This window comes from Glossina fuscipes, unplaced genomic scaffold (assembly GCF_014805625.2).
Source record: "Glossina fuscipes isolate IAEA_lab_2018 unplaced genomic scaffold, Yale_Gfus_2 1, whole genome shotgun sequence".
Classification (NCBI taxonomy): Eukaryota; Metazoa; Arthropoda; class Insecta; order Diptera; family Glossinidae; genus Glossina; species Glossina fuscipes.
This window is the reverse complement of record NW_023998415.1, coordinates 42,412,478-42,431,662: the sequence shown is the minus strand read 5'-3', so window position 1 is coordinate 42,431,662 and position 19,185 is coordinate 42,412,478. Positions and strand designations below refer to the sequence as shown.

Below are 19,185 nucleotides of genomic sequence, written 5' to 3'. Positions count from 1 at the left end.
ATTCATAGTTTGAACTTTGGGATATATTTGCAGGAGCACGCATACAACTGGCTGCTAATTAACAGCGTTACTACTGTTATTGACAACATATACACAAAAAGTCCGCAAGAACCTTCTCAGTGTAATTATGAGAAAAATGTTGGAACATCTACGTATTTTGTTAGATACCGATTCAGGTTAATATGGTAAAGTGGTGATTCCCTGCACTCTCTTTATCTTCTTTTCTCTCTCTACGACACGAGTACAAAAATATCTTCTTTCAGAGCAAACAAAAGCTTACAATAGCAACGCCAGAAGTGCTGCCAAGTGCAGCGAAAACTTTTTCTCATTTTTGTTCTACAGGGTAATCATCTGAAAGTTAACTTTCGTGCGCGATCTAATTGATAAACGTGTTGGTCGTGATCGCGTAAAACTGTCCATTTAGTTGCTATCATTCACGAGAAAATGAAAAAGCCGAAAATATAAAAAAATTTTTGCTTATACTTAATTGCGCTTGTCAATATACGAAAAATAACAGCTGAGTGTTGATCGGGGATCTCAAAGACATCTCACGTTTTCTTTTTTCGACTGGTTCGCTATCGTATATGTGATAGCATTCAACGTTGATTAATAATTATCGTGTTCTTGGGATCACGTATGCACAACAGCTGTTAAGTATACTCTGCCGTACTTGTTATATTATGCGAAAACAAAAGAGCTGACGTTTAATATTAGCTATTTAGAGTTACATTTATAAGAGAACACAATATTCATAAGTAAAAACAAAATCAATTCCGACTAAAATTGTTTAATTACAAAAAATTAAAATAAAATAATTAACAAAACACTCAGTATCTTGACGTTGCACGCACTATCGTTCTTAATTTTGTTGAATAATAATTGTTGAACAATCTCTTGAAAGCATCTTTCATAACAAAAAGGAAATAAATGTTGGACTTTTGAAATAATAAATCACATAACGTGTACTTACATGCGCTACTTAGCTGTACTCGACAGGTTGTCTTCAAACGGTGCATCTGTTACACTAGGCTTCTAAACACGTAAAAAACAATTTGAACACAGAAAATTGCGCATTAAAATTTTATTCGCTAGGCTATTCTGCTGGTGGAGGGAAATGCATCACTATTAAAAAATTTGAACGGAGCGGCGAATTTCAGCACCCTTGTTCGGGATAGTCAGTAACAGTTCACTCAATTGTGCTTTGGAAAATGGTCTGCAATCATAATCGTTGAATATGGAAAAATGTTAATACAAACCAATCAAAAAATATTTATACTTTTCTTTATTATATTATTTTTCTATTATATAGCATTATTTGCATCTATTAAATAATGACAATGATGCTGATAAACCGTTATGTTTACTGTCGACGATTGCGACTCTGCATATATGTTTTTAATGTTATTAGTATATCAACATGTAATATACATAATGTTATACTATAATATTGCACATTGTTAATATTATTTACATTCTTAATAATATCACGTTAGATAATATATATATATATATTATTATATATATATTAATGTTCTCGTGAAATTGCTATTAATATTGTTGTCATTATTGTTAAGCGTTATATACACAGAGCTGCATAGATTTAATGTCATCATAATCGAAATGAAAGCCAGCGGCTTTTGGTACGGTACGGCAGCACTGTTGTTTCTTAAGTTCTTTTATATTTTCGATATCTGCTGAAAAAGCGCTGCTGACGTCAGGAAATTTTTACAAAATCTATAAAAAGGAAAACTCTTTTAAAACAATCAATTTAAAAGTTAAATAATTCCTTATAAAGGTATGTAGAGTTGTATTAATATTTATTCTTTTTGTTTATTTAGAAGTGTAAGAAATAGGTAGAATTTCTCTAGCGCTGACGCCATCTTAAATTTATACATGCGTCTCAGCGTGCGGAGAGCAGAAAAATTATATATTATAAAATTGTTAAAAATGTTTATATTCTTTTGTTTTTTTTTTCACTCGAACTTTCGAAAACGGCGGTTTTTATTGAATCTTCAGGGATTTAGTTTTCCAAGATTCTTGTTTTACGGAAATTTAGACGAAACGAAAGTAGAATGGCCGGCTATTTACGGTGTGTTGTGTATGTGTGCACTTTTGGAAATGTTCAATCAACTTGAAAATGAATATTTTTTCCTCCTCAAATATCTTTGAATTTGTTGTAAACAGATTTTTCCTATTTTTACATATCTATCAAAATATGAAACTTTTAATTTACTTTAAGAAACGTCGAGGAAAGAATAACGGCTGCCGGTGTTTGCGTTAAAACGAAACTATAACGAGTGCGAACGCGTCGTTGCAATTAACGTTAACGTCGTTTTGTATAATTTGATTGATATATACTCGTACATTGTCGTTTGCTTTTTTGCGTGTGTAGTGTGTTCTAGTATTGGCGCTCGCTGCTATGCCTGGAGCCGGGACTTTTAAGCTATTCATCGGAAATCTCGATGAGAAAACTCAGACATCTGAGTTACGGCCTCTATTTGAGAAATACGGTTCCGTGGTGGAATGCGATGTCGTTAAGAATTATGGATTCGTGCACATGGAGACGGAAGAGCAAGGCCGGGAAGCTATACAGAATCTCAACGGTTATATGTTGAATGGCAACGGTATTAAAGTGGAGGCGGCTAAAAGTCGTCGCGCACCAAATACGCCTACAACGAAGATATTTGTGGGTAATCTTACCGATAAGACACGTGCTCCCGAAGTACGCGAATTATTTCAGAAATACGGCACCGTTGTCGAATGTGATATTGTGCGCAATTATGGTTTCGTGCATCTCGACTGTATTGGTGATGTACAAGATTGCATTAAGGAACTCAACGGTCGTGTCGTAGATGGTCAACCGCTTAAGGTACAAGTATCGACAAGTCGTGTCCGTCCCAAACCGGGAATGGGCGATCCGGAGAAGTGTTATCGTTGCGGACGTCCCGGCCACTGGTCGAAAGAATGTCCGCGCTTATATGGCGGCAGTATCGGAGATCGTGGCATGGGTCCGCCGGGCGCTTACAGAGATCGTATGTACGGACGTGATCCTTATCCACCACCGCCACCACCACCACCGTTTTTACGCGATCGCATTATGGACGGCTTTAGGGTAAAATAAAACAAGAATATCAAAAACCATATAGTGATTCGAGCATAAAGTTCGGAGGAAAAAGCATCATTAGCGCTTACAGATAAATGGAGTCAGCTAAATTCCATTTAATAAATTGATGCATTTTTTCTGGACTTCGGTTTCGTTTAAGTTTGAAAATTTTTATTTCAATTTTTTTTTAATGTAAATTTTGCAGGATTACGATTACTATGATCGTAGGTTTGATGATACACGCGAATTATTTGAAAGGCGTTATCAGAGTTCGCGAATGCGCGATTTTCCGCCGCCACCATTATCCAGGCGTGAGCCCATGCCACTGCCACCGCCTTTAAGTAGCAGCTTACGAGGAGGAAGCCTAGCCAGAGGTTACGATAGTATGTTTAGTCGACGTTCACCGCCACCTCCTCGTAGCAGCAATGGTATGGGACGTTATGGGTAATTGTTAATATTAAAGAATTATACCAATAGCAATTACTACGTAAATTTATATTTACAGCTATGAAGATTTCAGTCGCGATTCATTTGACGATCGTATGATATCATCGCGCGGAATGCGGGGTCCTTCACCACCCGGCCGCCGTTATGCACCGTACTGAGATCAACTGTACGCCTCCCATAATAACTTGCGTCTTACATTTGCCACTAGAGTTGATGGTTACCGTCGTCGAGATCCACTCGATCGTTATGAGCATATCATAAATGATCATGCTAACGAGGAAGAAGAAGAAACTATCATTACCACTCAGTTGGAATGGCCTTCTTCTTCCATCCACAACACTAGATATAGACACAAGATTTAAATTGTAAAAGATCACAAACTTGAACACACACACACATACACTCACGTTTATATACAAAAACAGAGTCTTTTTTTTCCTTCTGCGAAAAGATTGCGACGACATATAATAATTTCTTTCTTCACCTTATATTCTTTCTATTATTGTACACTTTTTGAAATTTTTATTTTAATAGCTTTTTTGTGTCAAAAACTTTTGCAATCAATCATCTCCATAATTCTTTTAGTTTACTACTAAGTTATTATTAAGCCTTTCTCGTACACATCAATTTTCTTTATTATAATTGTTTACTGGCCTTTGCCTCAAAATTGTATACTCTTCTATATATATATTTATGTATATCATCAATGATACAATTAGTTGTCTTTAAACACAATTTTCGTTTTAAGAATTTACTCTCACATGTAAATAAACACCAATAAAATAGTCGTGACGAACAATTCATCTTTAAAAAACTTTCATTAATAATTGTTATTAGATTAGAATTTCAGATGCAAATGGACTCCAATAATGTGTCGACAATAAAATTCTTCAATTTTTTAATTCTAATTTTTAGTTTCTATTCTTTGATTATCTATCTATTCACTTAGCAATCGATTAAAACAGGTGTTCCTATAAGCACTGTACTGTGACGCCATCCTATAACATACACAAGAAGAAAACACCGAACAACGAAGTTATAATATTCGCCTGAATCTTGCAAAATCACTTTCTTAAATCGGCATATACAAGTGGCATTTTATTTGCTTAACTGGAAGAAAGTCAGACCACCGATTAAGGTAAATTACGACAATACTTAGGCCGCCTCCTGCTACAAATTGCATTTCTCCGCTTGTTAAACCGCCCTCAGCTAAGAATTTTCAACTTTCTTTCCGTGTGTTTGTAACGCTAAGATTTCAAAAAGCGGACCGAGATTGACTCGTTGGTCGTCCACGCGTAAGTTCTATCGCAACTTTTCCGTTTCACTTTGCAACTTTAAACTTAACTTTGTCGGTCAGTGTGAGCGATTTGTATCAAGTAATAAGTTCATTATGAGTTGTTAACATACGCAAAATTCATTTCGATACGAAAATATTGTTAAGCACACTCTTGAACGGTTGCGGCAAACTGAACACAATTCCCGCATATACACAATTAAATCTTTCCGAAATCTGTCTTTCGCTGAAAGAGAAATAAATGAAGAAGAAGTCTGTCTGGTGTACATTACATTGTATGCCTATCTTCTATATATGAAATATTATGAGGTACTAATTGGGAATGAGCAGATCTTTCTCAGAAAAAACACCATTCTCGGATATTTTCCAACCGCTATTGGGAATGCATTATCGTATTTGTTGTGGTTAAAGATTATTGACAATTACAAGCAAGGAAGGAAGATCTAGTAAAAACCCTATACATTAATTTTTATTGCAACATAGTTGTATATATAGCTATCATCTCAACTTTATTAGGTTCTTAAGCATAGGCAAAGTTACCAATAGCGAAAAGTTATACCAATCTTCCATCCTTTATTTTGATTCATTCATATTCTCCTTTAATAATAATAAAAGCGTTTTATTTCTAAAAAATATAGATTATTATGCTTTCTATGTCTCGTAAAAAAGTAATTAACAAAGAATTTTAAAAAAGGGGGCAAACTAATAATTTGGGGAAACTTCTCCTTGATAAACCAGAAAATTCTTCATTTTGGTAAGTTTTTGAATAAATAGTTTACCCATAACGGTCGGTGCGCTAAATGCTATTTGAGACATGGACATCTCCTCCCCAAATATTGTATTTATTTGTACTGCGCGTAATAGTTTCGAGGCAACGTGCATACGTCTATGTAAAGGTGAAACCCATATCCTGGAAACGCCACATCTGCAAAATTAAAAAAAAAACAAAAAAAAATGTTATTTTATGGTTTTCGACTTTTGCTTTTGCTTTTTTTTTTTTTTTTTTTTTTAACAATTACTTGACTTCGAACTCTTCTTCCGTACAATAGTCGGCACCATTCTCCTCGAGATATTTATTAGCTTTCTCTAAAGGATGAACCAAGCATAGGCCAACAATTTGCATTTTACGTACTGCCAAATAAGCGACAAATATTTTCGGTATATGGGAACCGAAACCAAGTTCCTTATCAACTATTTTTAAAACGTCCAGTAAACGTTCTTGACGTTTAGGCGGTGACATTTCAGTTAAACGCAAAATGCGGCCATCTGGACTCCATTCAGGAAATATGGCAACGGTATCTTCATCGATCCACCCTTTAAAACGCAATATATGCAATGAAGCATGAAATTCCCGATGCAATTTCTCCTCTTCAGGTTCATGCACGGTATACAATAAACCGCACTTTTGGCACTGAGTGACTCCAAACTGCTTTTGCCCAGCATCGATTTGATATTGATCCAAACCAAATCCAGCATTTAAAGTCTTGTGCTGTATTTTGGTACGAGTTGTGACAGGCAATTGTAAAGCTTTGGTGCCATTTGCTTTATAAAAAATGGGATATAGTTTTTGATCGGTTATCAAATTATTGTTCGTCAATGTCGAAGGCGTTGGAATTAATGCAGGTATAATCGGACTATTCATCGATGAAAGCGAGTTATTTATATTTTCCATCTCTGGACTGCTATTGGTGTTTTCTATTTCTTCCGGATTCTCTTCTAAGTTATTTACTGTTCCCATATATTTTATTAATATTTCGTCGGCCTCCCGTTTTCGTGTATCAAAGTTCCTTATAAATATATCGAAATTTTCTTCGGTGCATATATTGTTAACGATAAGAAAGTCGAGAAAACGTTGCTGTTGTGCGGCTAGAAAAGTATCATTTGTATTATATGGTATTCGTCGGCGAAATTCTTCTATTTGTTGTTCGTTAACAATCATAACCAATTCATCTACAATACGCTCAGCTTCTTCTTTATGATTGTCTGGATCGGCAATAAATATGGTGAAGTTCTCTTCATTGCATAGATTATTGGTAATAAGAAAATCCAATAGTAAATGCTGACGCTCGATTATTTCTGGATCAGTGGTATTAAAAGGCAAACGGTTTCGAAATTCCGCAAAATCATATGTTTGCAGTTTATATGCTTCATTGCTATCATCCTGATGTATTAAAGCTATTTGTTGATCATAATCCTCGATTATGGGTACAATATTTACATCTGCAATTGCATTCGCATTTTCTGGCGATGTTGTCTCATCGCGACACGTGCTATCATCAAGATTGCGCAATATAGCTTCTACGGTGGCTTGCTCATCTGAAAATTTGCATCTATCTTTATAAATAAACGTAAGGAAATATCATGTCAGATTTATTTAAAATTTTCTTTTCAAACTTATTAATTACCCGTTGTAGCATATTTTTTCTTGCGAGACTTTTTCATCCCATCTGCAACTATAACCAATTTTCCATTGGGTTCGACAGTGGCTTTGATATTCTCAGTTATTTGTACATGTTTTGGTAAGTGTGCTCGTCCAGATTTGAAGAATTTTCGTCTGCCCTCATTCGGCATCGAATTGCCGTCCATATGTGTTTGATGAAAATTGATTCCTGTTATCACTTGTGGCATATTCTCATTATTATGCGAAATGAATTGTGTTGTTTCGTCACTGTCATCGCTTTTTTCACTGTCTGAGAAATCGATGCTGGCTTCACTTTGATTTTGGGATTGCAGCTTATCTTTGGGAACAATCTCGTTATTATTACTGTCATCGTTGTGCGAGAGAGAGCTTAATGGCCGTGCCATTGCTATGGGATTTGTAGCCTGGCGGAGTATTTTGTGCACTTTTTCAATTTGTTGCTTCTCGGCGCGCTTATCAGCAATAAGTTTTCGTAACTTCTCATTACGTATGTTACCAAGTATATACTCTATATCCAAGGTATGACTACGACGTGCATCAGTAGCTATTTGGCGTGAAGGTTTGCGTATTTTATGATGAACACCTCGATTTTTTAGGGAAAGAGATGGAGTTCCAAAGCTACGACGTATATACTTCGATTTACTTTGCATAGATTTAACGATATTGTGAGAGATATTTCGTTTTCCCAAGTTGTCGTTTGGAGACATGTTTTTATTTGAATAAAACGATTTTGTTGAAATTGACACTCCGTCCACCGATGTGCATACTTTAGCTTGCTTACATTTAGGAATCAAATCGCTTTGGCTCATCTCTTCAATATGACGTTTCATAGATTGTTTTGCATTTTTACTTTCGCCTATAGGATATACCTCTGCATTGGGTACATTATCAGAGGTCGCTTCCATCATTAACTCTTTTGTTTTTTTCCTTGGCGTTAAACGCATTGAAACTGAAAATATTTGGTGCAGTTGCAGGGCTTCTTTCATTGGTATATTTTCCTTATGAACCGTAGAAGGACTTTTACTGGGTGATTTTCCTTTCTTGAGGCATAAACGAGAACTTCTACGACTAGGTGTTGGATTTATTTCTTCTGCCTCATCTAAATCATTGGCGAAGAAACTTATCACCTGCTTCTTGGAATCTCGATTTGACTTTATTAGTGCTTCAATAGTTTTACAGGTCTGAGGAATCTCATCATTACACTTTTCGTCTGCCATCAAAGGCTTTATTCCATTTAATAATTCGCCTTCATCATCATTTTCCTCATTGCTCAAATTAATAGTTTGCGTCGTCATAAATAATTTCTTTTTCCTTTCCGACAATCTCGGTGTATGAATACGCATGTTACGTATTTGATGTCTAGCACTTTTTGGGGTTTCCATCGTAATACAGCTCTGGAAACATACAAATATAATTTATTTTCATTTAAAACCTTTATAAAAATCTTATTCCATCACAAATAAAAAAAAAAAATAAGGAAAAAAATGATGAAAAAGACAACCGCTATCTTGGAGTTCTCATGTATTTAAGCGCGAAAAAGCATAAAGAAGGTAAACTTCATTAATTTTATTCATTTTATTCAGAGATGCCAAGATGCCTGTTCAGGTACTAGAAAAGCTTGTAAATGCATCAATTGCTACGCGTATCAACGCAGATGCAACTATATGAGGCAAGGGCCAAACAGTTTGTAAATATTACAAACTTTACAAATTTATATATATGTATATATATGGGTATATATAGACGTTTATAAACTAAATTGATCTCCCATTTTCTGAAAAATTTTTAATTTAAAGTCCTCTTCCTGCCCTTAGAGTATTAGCGAAGTTTCATTGTGTTAACCGCTTAAATTCGTACTTTTTGTAAAAAACTGTATTAGATTTAGACGAGGAAGAGGAAGAAAAAAGAAGAAGATAAGCAAAGATTTTCTGAGCGTACATTTCAATTAAATAACAAATCATATTATTATTAGTATTATTATTATTATAAATTTGACCGGATTTCGAATTTATTCGAAGACTAAAATCTTAAAGCACTAGCATCTGAGGCTTTCAGCATTTGAGAAACAAATCATAAATTTATATAATAATAATAATAATAATAAAAGCTTCCAAATAATTTTAAAATGATAATTTCTATTTTCTAAATATGAATTCTTTACATTTTATTGCAAAATTCTTGTATAATGAAGGCGGTATTTTTTCACTTCTATGTACAATGTATATACTTTTTATAAGTGAAATTGCATTTTATATATAACCGTTAGTTTGTATGTTGAATTCCCCAGTTTATAATTAAAGGTACGTAACATTTATGTTACACGATCTTATGCACGACTAACAATATACAATGAAGGCGCTGCATTCATTATTATAGTGATGACTACTGCATTTATTGCTAAGCTTTAGTGAAAATATAAATTTCTTGTTAGCACTTTCCAATCGATGTTACAAGCAACCATTTAACGAATTTCAAATACCATACGTGATTTACATGATTTAAAAAGTTTAAACAAATTGCATCCGATCAAATGATTATCTACTGATGATTTAATAATTATTTTTGCAATTTATGATTATTTTATACAAAAAAAAAAAATGTAAAAATTATTTTTACAAAGATTAACAAACCCGAAATAAGACTGAACATACTTGTGATAAAAATATTTACAGTGATCGGTAAGTAAAATGCATTCAATTAGTTGGTTCTTAAAATTGAAACGTTTTAGAGCAATAATAAAAAAGAAATCCATTTTTTGCTAATGTAAAAGAGAAATAAATATATACATATATATATATATATATATATATAAAATATATTTGCATATATATGTGACATATAAAAATTTGCAAAATAATATTTATAAAATTATGATTATTTTAGCGGTTGGAAGAAAATGTTTAATTGTCTGTTATCTAATTAGAAAATCAAAAATTTTTAAATAAATACTTGAAGGTCATGACTGTGCTACCTGCACATTTCAGATGCAATGTTAATCATTAAAAATTCATCGCAATTAGACAGTATTAGACAGTCAAGAATTCATTGTATTTTTTATATATTGATTGTCTTAATTTTTGTAACTATCAAATAACTGACGGGCACGGGATAAAGTAGTTCATTGCTCCATTGAATAAAAATAAAAATAACTTTTTAGAAATTCCACCACTCAGGCATCGCTACTAGACTTACGCAAATCTACTTTTTAATTTTCATTTATTTTTATAAAAACCAAAACATATGTTTACTATATATGTACACAATAAAATACATTTTCATATAATTTTTTGCAAATTTTTCAATTTTCTGCTCGTAGTTACCTGAAAAAAAAAAACAAAAAAAAATAAAATAAAATAAATTTATAAAAAAAAAATTGACAGCAAACAAAACACTTCTCTTGCACTGCTTTGAGTTTTCAATAAGAGAAAACACGAAAAAAAAAAAAAATTCTCGACAAATTGTAATTGTTTTGTTTGCCTCTGAAAGCAAACAGAGTGAGTGTGTGTGTGCGTGCGATTTTGAGAGTTAACTGCACAAGTTTATTAAGCTTTTTGCTTTAGTTTCGAAAATCTTCTCAAATCAAACTGGCGGTTGATAATTCCGGATTTTTCGAGATGATTAAATTTTTAGTAAGTGTTTAAACATATATAAAACAATTTCGGGGAAATTGCTTCCGCAAAACAAAACAAGTCATCGCCATACGTGTTTTTTACCCCCCTTTTTTTTTTTTTTATTTAATTGCGATTTTTGTAGCGTTTCGTAGCCTATATGTCACGAGTTTTGTCATTTTATTTATTTATTTTTTTTTTTTTTTTTATGTTTTTTATGTCTTTTTCATGGATTTCTTCTTTGTGTGCCTCTGTGCTCTCTTTTCATATTTCCTTTATTGTGAATTGCATTCTGTTTTCTTATGAATTTTTGTTAATTTTAATAGAAAAAAATCTATCGCTTTGTGGAAAAAAATTATATAATCTTTATGAATACACTTTTCAATAAATCCTGAAGATAGAGAGAGAGAGAGAGAGAGAGGGTCAGAAGAAGCATTCGGAAATGTTCCTCATGCATTTGTCGATAGTAGATAAGTATACAAATTTCGCATAGTCGAATGTAAAGTTAATTATGATAGTAACCGATGTATTGCTTTTTAAATGAATTTTTATCCTTCTCTAACAACAGGTGAAAAATTAATTTTGCCCATAAGATTAACCAAGGGATTATTTACATCCAAGCTATCCCTATTATAAAGTGCTTACTTGTGCCGTCTTGTCTGCAAATGTTAGAACCATTCTTTCGAAATGCTTCATATAACTTCCAGTAGCAAGGCGATATTTGGACAATAAGTCCTTGAAAGTTTCCATCCTTTATTATATATGTAACAAGAAGAGGTCTTAGAATATTGGCATTAGAGATAAGACTAGAGATCAGCTTTAGAAAATTCTAGGCGGACACTACCTAATGGCATAAGAGAATATTACTGTTGCAGTTATCCCAACGAGAGATCTAACATTAAATGTTACGCACGTTAACGAACGACTAATTTGTGTTTGGGCTAAGACGGTAGACTTGACTGCGAGAAATTATACCTTTCCCATCGTTTTCTTATAAATTGTGACTACTATGCGAAATACGCAGCAGACGTAGGCGCACGCCAGTTAACAGCTGAATAAATATGCCTGTTTACCTCTTGTTGAGGAGCACAGCATCACGTGTTTTATACCTTCATTATACTCCAATTCTTTTTATATTGACAATCTCAAAAATACGCATCGCTACTTTTCAAAATTTCATTTCGATTCGTACAGTTTTCGACGACACTAATTTGAAACTCAACGTGATTGAGGAATCGCAGATGACTTACAAAAAAAAAAACAAAAGAAAAGTTTTATAATGAATATATAAAACAAAAAGGCCAACCTCTCCCCCTCTTTTCATTATTTGAAACCATTAAAGTTATTATTGCGATTAAAAATTTTTTTCTAAAATTATTTTTTAGCTTACATTCGGTGTTGGTTTATACACCGGTATTTACGTTAGCCAAAACTATGAGGTAATACAACCAATGAATGCAAAGCATATGATGACGTTATAGATTTATTAAATGATAAATAATTTCTGATCGGTAATTTCAGATACCACGAGTAGACGAACCCAGCCGAATTGTTGAGAAGCTAAAAGATCTTATTGAAGAACATCGCAAAAAGTAATTAAAAAAAAAAAAATATTATAACAATTTAAGGAAACACAAGAAAAACATACACACACACTGTCTACCTATTTAAACACCTCTAAAAGCTATAGAGTAATAAAAAAAAAAAAACAAAAAAAATTTTAATCTTAAGTATGTATTTAGTTCTTAAGTCAAACCAATGAAGAAAAAAAAAAAAAAAAAAAAAAACCAATACATTTATTATAAATTTTTGACTGCATTGTTGTGAGTTTTCGTTTTTAATTAATTTATTTGATTGATTGTTAAAGTTTGGATGAAATGGCCAAAGAAGTCACAAATGTACGCAAGAAACGATAACTGAGAAGCATTTTCAAAATAAGAATTTCCGTGAACCTGTTAATCTAGAATCTTTTCAAAATTTCAACATATTCCAAATAAAAGTTACGCGGAAACTTTTAACATAGCCATCTGAAAATTTCTTCTTTAAAATTTATTAAAAAATTCTCTGTATTATATGAAAATTCGAAATATATGCAACGGATAAAATGAAAAATTAATTCAAAGTTAAAGGACAAAATGCGTCAATATTCTTTTTATTCGTTTTGAAAAAAAGTATAAAGTAATTATTTTGATATTTTGCATTAAAAGATAAATCGAATTTTGATTTTTTGTGTGCTCATCAATATGCACAGTGTTTAAATTTTAAAATGCGATTAGGAGGAAAGAGCTCACCATATACTTACAGTAACTACTATTATTTCGAGATTTATGATCTTATCGCTCTGATAATATTTTGTTTCATTTTTGGGCAGCTTTTTTGAATCAACCAACACTGACATGGATCGCCTTTGCTCATCATTTACTGATCGCTATTTTCGATAATTTCTAATCTTGTTTTTTTGTTTTTTTTTTTTTTCTTTCAGTAGAAATGCCGCCGAACAACTATTGCACGATGTAAAGAAAGAAGCCAAAAAAATTATTGATTAAAACTCCTAAGAAGAATAACAATCATAACAATTTATTTATATTACAATTTATTACTCGATTTATTTATTTTCAATTATCTCAATTGTTTCTTATATAGGGGTAAACATTTAATTTTGTTGCAGCAATTACTAATTAGTTAATTTTCATGATTTTTTAATAAAAAAATTTACAATTTTCAATAAAATATTTGACTATAAAAATCTCCTTGTTTTAACATTTTTCCTAAATAAATGAGATTCCACCGCCATAATATTCAATTCTGATTTGAGGCTCTATAAATGCTAACCAATCTGATGCGTGTGTCGGCAGTAAGCCCATACTATGACATTTATAAAGAGCAATAGCAACGTTGGACAGATTGCCAAGAAAATAAATTAATTTTTGCCCAGTACCTTGAGCACCATTTGCCATTTTTGAAGTCACTTGGGTGGAGAACATTGCTTTAATCGGTCGTATTAACATCATACCAATCATCATAATGGGAAATATAGATATTGAATTGCCTGACATGTACATAATAAAAGCATTCATCGGTATCTAAAGATATAAGAAATTAAATAAAAAAAAATATATATATATTTCCGCGAAAAAAACCAATGTTATAAATACCTGCTTCAGGGGTCCCAGAGCTAGATCCCAAGATCGTTTAAATATTAAACGTTGATCCTTAACTACTTCAGTTTGGTTTATTAAAACAGTGGGATTGTAAGCTGGTGGAGCAGGCAAATCCGACGATTTGCTTCAATGTATAAAAAAAAATAATTACAAAATTTTCTTTATGTTTGATGAAAATATGCACTTACTTGGTATTAAAGTCCAGAGACCATTTACATTTTCTTGCAATTTGTTTAGAGGACATTATTATTCTTGTTATTCTTATATTTTTCTAGATATAAATAAATCTGTAATTTTTTTCTACAGCAATTAATTTATCAATACATGAATTTCCAACGATGCATAATCAATTTTTAGAAATGTTATACGATATTTTACAACGCTTCATATTTAGTTTTTGGTATAGTTAAAAGGTCTTTTAATTTTTAGGAATACATATGCGGAGATAATTGAATGACAAGATGTCCCAAGATTTTCTACAAATTCAATTTGAAAAAACAAGTAAAATCTTACAGACCTTTTGCGTTCCTGTTATCAATAACAATAGTAACGATGTTACTCTGGCAGAAGTGTTCGGCCTTCTTTGGTGCACTGAAATAAAGCTATCAAAATTTTTAAATTAAAGGTAAAAAACAAGAAACTAAATATATCTAATCTTCGTAACACGCTAAAGAGTATAAAAATAACGTTCCACTTGAAATGCGGAACTTTGCGAACAACTTGTATGTCAAGTTTTAAATTTATATTTCAATTATTGTAACTTGAAGATTTTTTGTCGCAAATGGGCCGACTGTCTGGCGGATATGATTAGATCGAACCCGAATTTCAGGTGTGTAGATAAGTAAACAAAGAAATCAGTTTTGCTGATGGAATTGTCCTGCTTTTCTCCTGCGGAACTTTCACGTAGCCCTGAAACGTATTTGCATGAGCTCTACATAAATATTTATATCGGCAATCTAGGTCCAGAAAAAGTTTGCTTTTGTAATGTATTGGTTTACCAACGATCACACCACCAGTGTTTCACAAGGCACACAACAATGTAATCGTGAGAAATGCTGACACTACACATTTTACATGTTGTGCACTGTACAGCTTAAGTAGGTTAAGTTGTAACCCGAGAATTTCATATAGATTCTCAATAATATTATTATTGAAATGAAGCGGAATTATGTTATTAAACAAATGAATAAAGCTAAACACTATATGGCGATCTTGCCACTTCGTGTTCTAAAAAATGTATGTCTCTGCAGAAACACGGCGAATTGATAAAATTTTGCATTCATGTAAAAAGTAAGTTTAATTTAATTTCTAACACTGGCAAGGATACGCAACGTGCTAAAAATCACAACTTACCATTTAATGATCCTCCCGCACTATCACAACATAGATATCATTTTTTTTTTTTTTTTTTTTGAAGACGTTATTGTAATTTACAAGAGCCACAACGACAATAAATGATGGCACTATTAGTTTGACACAGTTTGAAAAAAATTGCAACATAAGCATTAGTTACATCTGTAAGATCAGTAAGAATAACAGCATGATATGGTAACTTCCGCAGTAGCATGATACATGCAGAAGTATATTGAATTGAAATATTTATTTATATATTTATTTATTTTTTGATTAGTTCTTTGTCGGAAATTTCTGGCTAGATGTGGTCATCGGCTAGATATATATGTTTACTGAAGGATGCATCAATAAAACCCATGAGAATTCGATTAGATCGGGGATATGATTTTATGATCGTATATATTAGGAGAAAAGAAGATCATAGCACGTATACCTAACTTGGCAATAAATTGCTAAGACAATTAAACATTACAAATGTACCCGCACTAATACGAGTACGACATATCGAATCTCGAAGAATTGGGATAATGAGATAGCACCGTGATTGTGGCCATCCTAGTCTAAGTCATACACTTCTTCTTTCGACATATTTAATGGATTGCATTTGAATAAATTCAATAATATTTTTATATTATTTTTTCTTGGTCTAGTTAATTAGTGAAGATTTATTATGAGAATGCAACTTTGTGTGCATTTCATAGAAAAATTGTTTTATATTTAAAATTTAAATTGACTTTGACTATTTTTCAAATTAAGTGAACGTCCTGTAAATGACTTAATGGAGTAAAAAATTATTAGTGTTATTAGAAACAATAATTTTAATGAAAAAATGCACAAATATTTATTAATTATTTTTAAGAAGTAAGTAATCAAATTTTATCACTTTAGGCTTTTATCATTACGAGTTGTTAAGATTGTTCAAATGTTCCATGTATATGATTGTAAATACACATAATATCTTTATATTTTTCTCCGACTACTGGTCTAGCGGAGGTAGTGTATAATGCAAGTGATTTAATATTCGTCTTCAAAATGGAAAATTTTTATTTTCATTTCTATCAATCCAAAATCACGATCATTCGGTTAAAAGGAATGACCAAATATCAGTAGTTATATCCTCATAATGCTACTATCTGTGCACCTCTTGAAGCCTATAGTTTCGTCTCATACGTCATCATGGAAATTATGGAAAACCAGGTTGTATACGTACATAATTCGTATATATGAAACTCTAACGAAACACAAAATTTTTGATAACGGGAATGCTTTCAATGCAAATCATTATTGGCAAAACTGGTTTTGACTTTGGCACTTTTCTAGTCCTCGGTAAGATAATTCTCGCTAGCTCGTTCGGCATTTTGCAAATGTAAATCATAATTTGATCTCAGATGTAATTTCTCTTCCTCATTACTGCCTGATTCGATTTTTCGCTTTAGTAAATCAAGGTCATGTGCAATGCTTATGTGGCATTATTGCTTAATCGTATTCTACTTACTTATCAATCGCTTAAGCTATATGTTTGCATTTTCTTATATTTCTGCACAATGTAAATTTAGCTATAACCTAGTTAAGATAACCTACTTTGGTTATAATCCACATTAAATGTAGTACCCTAGTTAAGATAACTTACATTTATGAAACTTTAGTACTAACCTATTTTAAAAATCTAATTTTACTATTCTGCTTAAGCTAATACTTAAGTGCAAGCAAAGTGACCACAGTTCAGTTCATAGAGATATATATTATATAGGATTCCATTCAGCAACTCAACAAACCGGAATTTTTATTGTGCTTCAATGCAATAATTTTTTTAAATTTTTTGACTTAGACCATTTTCATAATTACCAGTAAAAGAATTGCATATAATGTTATATACAACCATTGTCATCTAATGGTTCATTTTCGACGATATTTAAATTAATTTAATTTAAAATAATTTGATGTGAAATAATTTTTTTTTTTTTTTTTTAATTTTGACTTAGAGTAGTTTCACTTTCATTATGGGCACATATGAACTCGCCATGCAAAAGCGAAAAAAAGCAACAACAAAAAAAAACTCGCTATGCCAAACGACGCGAAATACTTGATAAACTCGTTCCGAAGCGATCCCATGACTTTAACAGTAACAGGCTCCGCGCTGAAGTAGGAGACTTAGCGATGATTTGAGGACAACGCAAATTAGATAATAATTACTCAGGATCATTCGAGGTAACAAGTATGGACAAGTACTCAATAACACAAGAATCAATGACTATACATAAAAATAGGGGATATATATATATATATTTTTTTTTTTAATATAAGCGAATCCGATCAGATCCCAATTTTATAAGATACAATGACAGACAAACGGAACTATCACATTAAGTTTAATAAATATCTTATAATTATCATTCAATTTCTTTTAATATCAATAATAATTCATATAGAAACTGTACTATCCATAAGTTTTTACCTATATAGCCATAAACTTTTAATTTTTGAAAATACAACACAATAAGAACAATTAATGAACGACGATTACGCCACCAGTGTGCCAAGAATGTAATCGTGAGAAATGCTGACACTGCACATTGTACGTGGTGTGCACAGCACAACACGAGTAGGTTAACTTATAGCCTAAGCATTTTATATGGACTCAGAATAACATTAACATTGAAACTAAGCGGAATTGTTTTATTAAACAAATAAATATAGATAAATACAACACTTTAATCACGAATACGTACTTGCCTTATGGTACCTTCGCCACGTAGTGCAAGTACAAGTGCAAATACAGATTTAATATATCCGAACTCTTGCAAAGCAGGTATAAAAATAAACGCACTTACCTATGAAAGTTGCAGTGACCTGAACACAGGCGACAAGCAAAAATTTCCAAAAACCATTGATTTCTTCCTCTTTCTTTCTGTCCAATTTGTTAAACATGTGCACAATCGATAGCTAGAGGAAAACTATATACATATGCACATATATATATATATTAGGTATTTGTACACTTTTTGGTTGACGTACAAATGATAAAGAAATGGGGGAAGACCAGTGTACATAACGTTTGAATTCGATGGTTTTGACCTTCCTCCTTCAAACGTTCCTTTATTCAGAGTACGCCTTCGCTAATCATGGCGCTTTCCAAATTCATTACATTTGTTATTTATTTAAAGAAATCGATTCTGTGGTCTTCGGCAACAGAAGAATGCCACTTGTTGCACGTCGAAAGGGGAGTTCTGCCACACCCAACATACTCACCAGACATGACAACTCCTGACTACCAGCATGGTTTGACTGTTGCACAAAGCTGTAGAAATGAGAACATGGTCCGGTGGGTAGATTCCTGCTAAACCAATACAAGTTCTTTTGATATGATATCGCCATGTTGTAGAAAATAATGGAAACTATTTTCACTAATGTATATCAAAACTTTTGAAAACATCAAACCTATAAACATATAGAGCCGAGCACGATGAATGAATTTTGCATCATGCATCGTGCATCATTCATCATGCGGTCGTCTTTGTATTGACTTGAACAATCAGATTCCTACTAGTGTCGAAGCTTTAAACTACGACTTTTGAAAGCATTACTTACAACAAATCATGCAATGCCGCCTAATTTAAGGGAGAAAACGAATTAATCCACATTATGTATTATTCAATATATCGCATATGAACAAGCATTTACTTTACTGGGGAAAGAGATGTTACTTTTAAAAAACATGCAAAAAAAAAAAAACAACAATCTTACTCTATATAAAGGATACAAGATTCGCCCAAAGGTGAATAGAAGTCGCTTAGTTATTG

General features: G+C 32.3%; 4 protein-coding genes across 6 annotated transcripts; 2 read left to right on the top strand and 2 right to left on the bottom strand.

Moving 5' to 3' along the window:
- Window positions 1–2,048: 2,048 nt before the first annotated feature.
- On the top strand, window positions 2,049–3,913 carry LOC119631267 (RNA-binding protein lark). Its single transcript, XM_038023320.1, has 3 exons — window positions 2,049–3,112; window positions 3,309–3,547; window positions 3,609–3,913. The coding sequence occupies exons 1-3, from the start codon at window positions 2,420–2,422 to the stop codon at window positions 3,706–3,708; spliced, it is 1,032 nt and encodes a 343-aa protein (XP_037879248.1). The 5' UTR covers window positions 2,049–2,419; the 3' UTR covers window positions 3,709–3,913.
- A 1,443-nt stretch (window positions 3,914–5,356) lies between these two features.
- LOC119632175 (N-acetyltransferase eco) lies at window positions 5,357–8,810 on the bottom strand. The gene is made up of 4 exons (XM_038024968.1): window positions 8,765–8,810; window positions 7,250–8,657; window positions 5,864–7,178; window positions 5,357–5,769 (listed from the first exon to the last, which is right to left on the bottom strand). Exons 2-4 carry the CDS (start codon window positions 8,643–8,645, stop codon window positions 5,547–5,549), a joined length of 2,934 nt encoding a protein of 977 aa, XP_037880896.1. The 5' UTR covers window positions 8,646–8,657; window positions 8,765–8,810; the 3' UTR covers window positions 5,357–5,546.
- A 1,783-nt stretch (window positions 8,811–10,593) lies between these two features.
- LOC119631535 lies at window positions 10,594–13,508 on the top strand. 3 transcript variants are annotated; one of them, XM_038023836.1, is made up of 4 exons: window positions 10,594–10,892; window positions 12,257–12,310; window positions 12,393–12,463; window positions 13,357–13,508. In XM_038023836.1, the coding sequence occupies exons 1-4, from the start codon at window positions 10,878–10,880 to the stop codon at window positions 13,415–13,417; spliced, it is 201 nt and encodes a 66-aa protein (XP_037879764.1). In that variant the 5' UTR covers window positions 10,594–10,877; the 3' UTR covers window positions 13,418–13,508. The 3 variants fall into 3 exon arrangements, with proteins under 3 accessions (XP_037879764.1, XP_037879763.1, XP_037879765.1); XM_038023835.1 differs by having other exon boundaries at window positions 13,354–13,508; XM_038023837.1 differs by lacking the exon at window positions 13,357–13,508 and adding an exon at window positions 12,739–12,965.
- Window positions 13,509–13,584: 76 nt separating this feature from the next.
- On the bottom strand, window positions 13,585–14,392 carry LOC119632257 (ER membrane protein complex subunit 4). Its single transcript, XM_038025070.1, has 3 exons — window positions 14,221–14,392; window positions 14,027–14,156; window positions 13,585–13,954 (listed from the first exon to the last, which is right to left on the bottom strand). The coding sequence occupies exons 1-3, from the start codon at window positions 14,274–14,276 to the stop codon at window positions 13,640–13,642; spliced, it is 501 nt and encodes a 166-aa protein (XP_037880998.1). The 5' UTR covers window positions 14,277–14,392; the 3' UTR covers window positions 13,585–13,639.
- Between the last annotated feature and the right edge of the window lie 4,793 nt (window positions 14,393–19,185).